Genomic DNA, 9,270 nt, shown 5'->3' with positions numbered 1-9,270 from the left:
CGGCTCACAGGAAGGCTGCCGAGGTCCCCAGCAAGCGTGGGGCCTTGGCAGCCTTCCTGCGAGCCACAGGCGCCGGCCTGCACATCTCCTTCTAACTCTTCCGGACACCACGCTGCCCGCCTCCAGACCTTTGGTGAGACACCGCACAGCACTCCTGAAAGTCTGCATAGCCCACATAGCCCACCTGAGAGCCCACATAGCCCACCTGGGAGCCCACATAGCCCACCTGAGAGCCCGCACAGCCCACCTGGGAGCCTGACAGCCCACACAGTCTACCCGGGAGCCTCCACAGCTCATTTGAGAGCCTGCAGAGTCCACCTGAGAGCCAGCACAGCCTTGTTGAGAGCCCGCACAGGCAGTGGTGTATTTTGGTTTTGTGCTGCCCTAGGCAAGACTAAACCCGAGCACCCCCCCATCCCTAATCTAAATTAGTCCCACCCCTTCCTGTTTAAGACATTTTGCATAACCTGTCAGTCGCGTGATACAGCGCGCACGGTGTATCTAGATTCTGACAGGTTGCGCTATCAACGTAGCGTGACGCTCTAGTTCTACCTTTGCAATAGCCACCTTCTCCACTCCCGGCTTGATGGGCTCCCTAGATCTGCAGCTACAATAACCATTCTCTCCTGCCCTGCCCTGCTGTGCTAGTCTCTAGTTCTGCAGCTGCAATACTGATCTTCTGCCTTAATATACAAGGCCCTCTAACTCTGCAGTTACCAATCTTCTGCCTTGGGCTGCATGAAGCTTATAGGCTGCTCTTCCCCGGACTCACCACCATGGAGGTGCCGATGAGCACGATGAACATCCGAATATCAGCCCTGGGGTCCTGCGGAAGCTCCTCCACTGCCTGAAGTCAGAGACTTAGGTGCCGCTTTCCCAGGGAGGTCCGGCGCATGAACTGCCAGTGCATCCGCATGAAAGTCACACACACCAATACATTGCACAGCATATTGACCAGGAAGAGGAAGGAGCTGCAGCTGGCATATATGTTGGAGTAGGCTGCATAGGTGGACACGTTGGTCCCCCAGTCAAAGAAGCACCAGGTCCAGGAGTACTGGCAGTAATTTATGAATAATTTATAACATATTTTTTTTTCTCTTACCTAACTGGTTTGGGGGCAGCATTTTTTGGCGCTCCCCTGGAAAGTGCCGCCCTAGGGAAATGCCTAGTTTGCCTTGCAGTAGATACACATCTGCGCACAGGCCACCTGAGACCCTGGAGACATAAGGAAGCCACCCCGGAACACTTGATATTTATTTTGTATTGCTGCATAATGTATTGCTGGAACTTTACTTACTGGTGTTCGGCCCCTAAGAGAATAGGGGCGAACGGCAGCGAGTGCGCTGCCGAAGCTTCAGCTCAGCCGATTTAGATGTTGGATTGGCAGACTCGAAGTCCCTCTGCACTTCGGCTCAGCCGAACATACAACCTTCGGCAGCTAAGTGAATAACCCCCTTAGTTGAGCAATGAAAAACTTTGCACATAATCTATTAGGGACCCCTGAAATAAATTATGAATCACAAATGATAATATCATAATACAACCAGGTTCCTGGGCAATAATAACTGGCACTGAAGATAAAACAAGAAGAGGTCACTGGGGGATTTTTGCAGACAGTTGCTACAATTTACAGTCTGGATCAGTATTGTTGAAAAGCAACAGCTAAAATTAAAAATATGTCTAGTCCCAACCGCAAAGCTTGTCATTATACAAGTCAGCAAAGTCTACTTTCCCTGTGCAAGTATCCCAATGGCTGCTCAATCATTAAAATTGCAAGTTAGGTAAATTTATTTAACTTGACCAATGATTGTTAAGTTTTTATAGAATCCAAATTATACTGAGATCAGACAATGTCTAGCTAAGAAAAAGGGTATTGCTTGTTCCAACCATCATTACACTTAAAGTGACACTAAACTCAGCAGTTAAACCTTAAAATACACAAATAAGATACATTTTTGTTATTGGTTATGGTACTTGAATGTATCACTCAGCTGTAGATCCTCAAATCATCTCTGAATTGGTTCTGACAGTGTCCTTCCTTCTGGAGGGTGGCTACTTTTGTGCCCATGGTTCCTGTGTGTCTTGTAAAGTAGCCACCACTCCAAGCTCACTCCTGTGATGGAGTATAATTTCAATGCAAATTAGTAAACTAAACATGAGATTGTAGTCCATCACAGGAGTGAGCTTGGAGTCACACATTAAAAATGTTTCTGTTCTTTAAATTATTTTTCAAGTCCCCACACATTCATACACGCATGCAACATACATGCGAAAGCAACTATTGCGCCCATTACGCCGCACATGTTACATATCGCCACGAACGTCGCAGTAAGAGCAATCATTCTAGGGCCATCAATCACTGATAACACTAAACTGATGAGCGGTAAAAGCTTTTAAAGCATTGCCTATGGCCAATTTTGGGTATGGTAGTAGCGCGCAATTTTAAAGCTTGACATGTTTAGTGTCTATTTACCTGACGTAACCCCGCCTTTAATATTTTACCCCAAAAAATGGGTAATAATAATTGTAACATAATGTAAAAAAAATAACTTTTTTTTTAATTTTCAGTAGTTTTTCCTTAACCTCCCAGGCGCTATGATTATTATTATTTTTTCTTTCCTTTTTTCGTTCTATTTTTTTCGTTTTTATTTATTTTCAAAAATCCCGCCGGTTCTGCCCCCTGCGACGTGAACGCTCGCAAGGAACGGAACCCGGAAAACGGATGCCGGCAACAGAAATGACGAATGAAAACGAATCTGAATTTCTGAAAATGAAAACAATAGCGGTAGTCTCTATGACTTTTGATTTGTGGACGATTTTTCGTGGCAGCAAAGTGACTAACAAAAAAAGTTTTTGTCTTTTTATCTGTCTGCAGAAGAGAAAAAAGCGTGAGGTTCCCCACCCCCAAGTGATACCGGACCCTTTAGATCTGTTAGGAATGTTAGGAGGGACCCCCCCACCCAGTTTTAAAAAAAAGTACGTGGGGTTCCCCCCAAAATCCATACCAGGCCCTTTAGGAATTTTAAGGGGAACCCTACCCCCATAAAATGGGGGGGGAAACGTGAGGTCCCCCTAAAATTCCTACCAAACCCTTGCTCCAAGCACAGGCCTGGCAGGGCAGGAAAGGGGGGGGCGATCGAGTGACCCCCCTCCCTGCTCCTTACCAGGCCACATGCCCTCGGCATTGGGAGGGTGTCACCATGCCGATGGGGACAGGGGCCTCTTCCCCACAACCCTGACCCGGTGGTTGTGGTTGTGGGGGGTCTGCGGGCAGGGGGCTTACTTTCCTGCCCTGCCGGGCCTGTGCTCGGATCAAGGGTCTGGAAGGAATTTTAGGGGGGACCTCACGCTTTTTCCCATTTTTTGGGCATGGGGGTCCCGCTTAAAATTCCTACCAGACCTAAAGGGTCTGGTATGAATTGGGGGGGAACCCCACACTTTTTTTTTTCCTCTTCTGCAGACAAAAAAAAAAGACTTTTTTTAAAATTATAATTACAATGTCACTTTGAATGATATTTCGTTTGTGGACTAATTTTCGTCCAAATCCCGAAATAAACTGACCCAAATTATGAAAAACTAAATAACGGAAAATCCGAATGGAAACGAAACCAAACAAATTTTGTGTTAGTGCACATGTCTATAGGTAACTAATATTGCTGCTTATGTAGTTGAAAAATAAAATAAATGATCAAGCAGTCTCAGTGGGCTCACTAGGATTACATATGTACCTTGTACCCAGTGGGCAGTGTCCGTAAGGCATCTTTTGCATGAAGTTTATATGTTCTACCTATGTTTCTGTGGGTTTCCACCAACAGCACAATATCATCTTGTTAGGTTAACTGATGGCTGATCAAACCAGCCCATGTGTATGATTAGAGGGCATGCAGAATCATTAAGATCAGTTCTGGCACATTCCTACAAAGCACCATGTAATATGCTGCAGCTACAATTAGTGTAATTGTGTTTTAACTAATAATGCTGTAGGTTCCACTAAGGCAAGGTTGCTATCCATGATGTCTACAAAACAGAAAGTGCAATATCGGTGGGGAAATACCTGTCTACATTGTGGAGATTTGTCTACATGGCTGATTGGCGGTTCAGGATTGCAGTTTTATTTCTAGCATAAATGTCATGGTCTTCAGTGCTATAACTTGTAAAATGTGCAAAGCATGAAGAAAATGGAGACACCTTACCAAAAAGAAGAAAATGTGACAATAATTAGTGAGACATGTTCAGTGCCCAAAGGACAAAAAATGATATTATGGTTGCTCTTCTCATAATGAGTATATGCTCCTGGCACATCCGCCTGCAGCCTGACTATGAAGATATTTATTCTTTTAAAGTGGTTTTCCGTGTGCAGTGATGACATAGCCTTCTTTACAGGGCACCTGCAGCTTTCAGTGGGAATCCATGTGTTTACCCACAGCTTTGCTCTTGCTCTTTATGAGAAGTGAAGTAATACATCTGTGTGCACAATCCCTAGTATTACTGTCTGGGACATCCAAGTTCATTTGGTTACCTTAATTGCAAGATTTAAACCACTCTTATTCCAGGAGGTTGTTCACCTTCTTGTAGTGTGTGCTGTGAAAATACATATTACAGGGCATATTAAGCCAGCCTAGTGTGCAATTAAGTATAATAATGTTGTGTGAAGTGCTTTCTATGCAATAACAATCCCTCAACTAATTACACAAGGGATACCTACTTTTTCTTTCTCGTGATTGGCTATTTCTTTTATTTAAATGTAGTTTAAATTGTAGTCCAAGAAGAGTTTGGATAATGTTTTATTAACATCAAACAGGCTTTTCTTCACTGTCGAAGAAGTCAGAGGAAAATACAAGGTAGGTTTTCTGTATACATTTCCACATGTATTGGTGACTAACAGAAAACTTTGCTATGTCCAAAATCCTTCTAAAGCAAATGTACTACATATCGTAATGTAAAGATGTCCAGTATTAACACTAATAGGTTTTCTTTTTGAAATTATATGATACTACTTTCTTTATTAGAGTAGATTTTGGTACAGGGTTAATTGTACCCATTTTAATAAAAATCAGTTTGCCATTTGTGATGTCACATTGAAGATTTCTAAAATATTTGAAACTTATCAGAAACTGTATTTTTCAATTAACTTTTTTTTATTAGCTGTGGATAGATTAAAGAGGAACCAGATCCTTGTCTGTGACCCTGTTATGGAGATTCACCCCCTCTATTTGACCTCTGGTATTTTCTTTCACTTTCAGTGATAATGGTCACCAAATGTTGGGTTGTTACCAGAGCGGAAATAGAGGGAAATATCCCAATAGGTACACTTACTTGTATAGATTTTTTATTCTAGTGACCCGGCTGACCACCAGGGATTTCCTCTCAATTTCCATTGTGTCTATTGGAAAGGAAGTGAAAGGAAATCTCCCCAATGGGACACAGATGCCAAAAAAGAGCTGACAGGGGTTATAGCCCTCCCTCTATACAAAACTATGAAAGGTTTTGGCTTCAGTTCTGCTTTAAGCAGTTACTAGTTCAAACGAAAGATTCTTAGATTATTTAAATCTAAACTGTATTTTCTTATGCAGTCACTGCTGTGAATGATGGAGGAACTGGCATTGGTCTTATGTATGCTGGGCTCTGTTTTATCCTATCCAGTAAGTACTCGACCTTTTTCCTTATCTCGATAAAATATAATAATGTAATATTTTTAAAATAGCAATGCACAAGCTCCATCATATACTTGCTGTCACAGTGAGCACCTGTTATTAACAGCGCACCTGGTTACATTCTCTGTGCAGACTTATAAGTGTCACCAGCTCTAGTTTTTAAATGGGCTCACTTGAAGGCTAAGTTCACCTTTTGCAAAAATGAAAGAAATGCATAATTAATAATATTAAAAAAATATGCATTTCTTTACTATTTGCATTCAAGCCTGGGAAGCATTGCTATTGTGATCACTCGATCACAGCTGTAAAGCTCAGGCTTCTGCACATTCCCAGGCAGAGCTCATACGGAGTTCCAGTTAGGAGAGATAGGGAAGGACGGCTGGACTTCAAACTGCATTAACTCACCTCATACAGTGTGCAGCCATCCTCGCTCTAGATAGATGCGGGGATACGGTCAGCTCTACCTCTACCAGACGTCCTTCCCCCCATCTCACCTAACTGTCCATTAGGAAGTAAACTTGATGTATTTATGGCTCTATAGATGTATATATGTGTGTTTTTTACTTGTCTAGGTGAATCCCCAAGTAGGAGGGACACATGGCATGGCCAGTATGAGCCTTGAGGTAAATTGATATTTATTAACTGTATACTGTTTTACAAGCATACTTACAATCTAATGTCTGTGCACAATCAGCTCCCCAGAAATGTATACAACGTAATGTCTACACCATAGTAAGTGCCACAGAGAAGCTTACTATAAAGATAATGTCTATGCCACAGTCAGTGCTCCAGAGGAGCAGACAAACAAATGTCTGTGTCACAGTCAGTGCCCTAGAGGAGTTACTAACAAGCTAATGTCTATACCACAGACGGTGCTCCAGAGAACCATACTAACAATATAATATCTAGATTGTTAGCAAGCTTCTTTGAAGCACTGATAGTGGTATAATGTTAATTTGGCAGTCAGTGCTTTAGATGAGACTACTCAAGTCTAATGACTATATCAGTCTCTACCCCAGAGAAGCATTTTACAGTCTAATTTCCATATCACAGTCTCTGCTCCAGATACTGTGATTGCTTATTCTAAGGTCCATTCCACAGCCAGTGCTCCCCAGTGCTTCAAATGGGCTTACAAAGAATCTAATGTCTTTTGACGACAGTCACTGCTCCATAGGAGCCTAGTAAAAATCTAAAGTCTATACTGCAATTTCAGGAGCTTACTTGTGACCTATTTTCTATTTCACAGTCACTGCCCTAAATGAGATTTCTTACCATCCAATGTCTTGTAGCCCTGTTTGGGGGGGTTCCTAAGAGATGACTCTCTCTGATCAGCTACCGATGCCCACCTGTAGGTAACTTGAAAATCCTGAGCCTCCACTAAGTGGGAGTATGGGACTTGATATATCTTTAGGCGACAGAGTCTCCACCAAGCTGGGCCTTGTGAATTGCAGGTGGGACCCCCAGTTAAGAATTACCTTGTCCCTAGGCAGGTTCTTCTATATATGCGCGACTGGTGAGCGTTACTCCTGGCAACTACTGACTAATCACTTTAAAACTACTTAAAATATATTAATTTTGCATGTGCATGGATAAGTAATGGTAGGAGGGCAAGGGAGCTCAGGATACCCTTTTTAAATACATCAAAGCACAATCCTTTAGTCTTGTGTATAGTCCTTTACTGGCTGGACGCATAAGATCAGGGATATCCAAACTCCGGCCCTCCAGCTGTGGTGAAACTACAAATCCCATGAAGCATCTCTCTCAGGGAGTCATGTCTGTGGCTGTGTGAATCTTGCAAAGCCTCATGAGATTCGTAGTTCCACCACAGCTCGAGGGCAGCAGTTTGGACATCCCTGCATAAGATAAAGGACTGTAAAAGAAGGATTCATAACATGTAACTTTGAGCATACACTAGAACCTCAGTTGCAAGGAGCCAGTCATTGAGTCTGAAGAAGTAACACGGAACCTTCTGATTGCTATCCTGCCTTGACGCAGTCAGCTACTCACCATCTCTTTGGGGGGCAACTGCAGCTGTGCTACCTCAAGCCCTGTACTGCACTCCATCATAACAGCCAGTAACTTAGGGAAACCTCCCAGAATATGAGATCCCCACAGCTTCCCATACCCCTAGTCCCTCAGGCCTGGGGCCTGAATTGGTGAATTACAGAGACATTCTCTCAGGGTGAAGACCCTGGAGCGAAGAGACTGTGCCAGGAAGTGCCTCCAATATTTAATAGCTCCCCCATCATGCACAGCAGATCCTACTGATTGGCCAGGCATTAAACATTCTTAATGTGGAATGTTATCTCTAGCACACCCTGCTGGTGGACACCCAACACAGCATGTGACTGAGAATAATCACTACACACCAGTGACATGCAGTCCGTACCGTGCTGGGTAAGGCATTCCCCCCGTCCCCAGCCTGCCGATGCCCCACCCCCAACCCGGTCTCCCAGCTATGTGTGGAGGAGGGAGGAGACAGGGAGGAGACTCCCTATCCCTCTCTTGCTCATCACTTGTGAGGCATCGAGATTGATGTCTTCAGTGGTTTGTTTGTTTTTTGATTGGACAGCTTGGACCAATGGCATTTTGCCATTGGTCCAAACCATCCACAGAGCTTAAGCCTCTAACACAAAGTAGAGGCTGTTGCAGCTCTTGCCTCACTAGTTAGGTTACACAGCAGCGGTCTTCCCCACTGCTTGTGTATGCTAACTTAGCTGTCAAAAGCCGGATGCAGTGCCGCCTGTAATTAACAGGCAGCGCTCCGTCCATGACAGGTTACACAATGGGAAGGCTTTCCCTGCCCTGTAACCTGTTACAAGCCACTCTGAATGGAGAAAAAGCTGTCAGCTTCAGCGTTTTCCTCCATAACACTAGGTGAAGCTTTGCCTCGCCTGCCTCCCCTGGCCGCACGTCCCTGCTGCACACTTAGGCCCCATTCATATGTAGCGACATACCTTTGCAGCGGCCGGGATAGCACGACTTTCGGGGCGACGTTCCAGCGACGATCCAGCGACGGTAGCGCAACCTTCTCCGTCGGGCTCCATAGAAAAAAGCTAAATCGCGCAAAATTCGCCGAAAAAACGGTCCTGTAGAAGCGACTTGCGACCGCGACGAGCGACGCGCAACATGGAGCTAAGACAGCTCCATTGACTATCATTAGCCGGCAACTTCTCGCGATATCGCGCGGCAAAAATGCGCGATATCGCGGCGGAAATCGCGCGATAAGTCGCTACATGTGAATGGGGCCTTAGAGTATACAAGCCAGCACAGCTAAGCTGACTATTCTACACTAATATATCACAAAAATATAGGAGGAGAAATTGGGATGAATGCTAGATCCCTACATTCTATTTGACAGTCACTGCTCCATAGGAGCTTAGTAACAATAACAATGTAAAGCCTATACTTCAGTTTCTACACTGGAGGAGCTTACTACAATCTAATGTCTATACCACAGTTACTACTCCATAGGAGATAACTAGTAATATAATGTCCACATTAGAATGTAAGCTCTTCTGAGACACTGACTATAATGTCTATGCTACATCCATAGGAAATGCAGAATAGGGATGATTTCAGGTAGAAATAAAATAAAATATATATTAATTTATAA

The 9,270-nt window shown here is 43.9% G+C and overlaps 1 protein-coding gene across 1 annotated transcript in view; it reads left to right on the top strand.

The window, feature by feature from the left end:
* The first annotated feature begins 5,588 nt into the window (after positions 1-5,588).
* AMBN (ameloblastin) overlaps positions 5,589-9,270 on the top strand; it is a 15,577-nt gene continuing 11,895 nt past the window's right edge. The window contains exons 1-2 of the mRNA XM_018553273.1: positions 5,589-5,642; positions 6,227-6,277. Of these exons, the coding sequence (XP_018408775.1) occupies positions 5,589-5,642; positions 6,227-6,277 (105 nt within the window). The remainder of the gene's footprint in view (positions 5,643-6,226; positions 6,278-9,270) is intronic.

The sequence above is a fragment of the Nanorana parkeri genome, unplaced genomic scaffold, assembly GCF_000935625.1.
Source record: "Nanorana parkeri isolate BGI_ZX_2015 unplaced genomic scaffold, ASM93562v1 scaffold115, whole genome shotgun sequence".
NCBI lineage: Eukaryota > Metazoa > Chordata > Amphibia > Anura > Dicroglossidae > Nanorana > Nanorana parkeri.
Note: the sequence above shows the minus strand (reverse complement) of the source record. Positions and strands in the feature narration are given on the sequence as shown.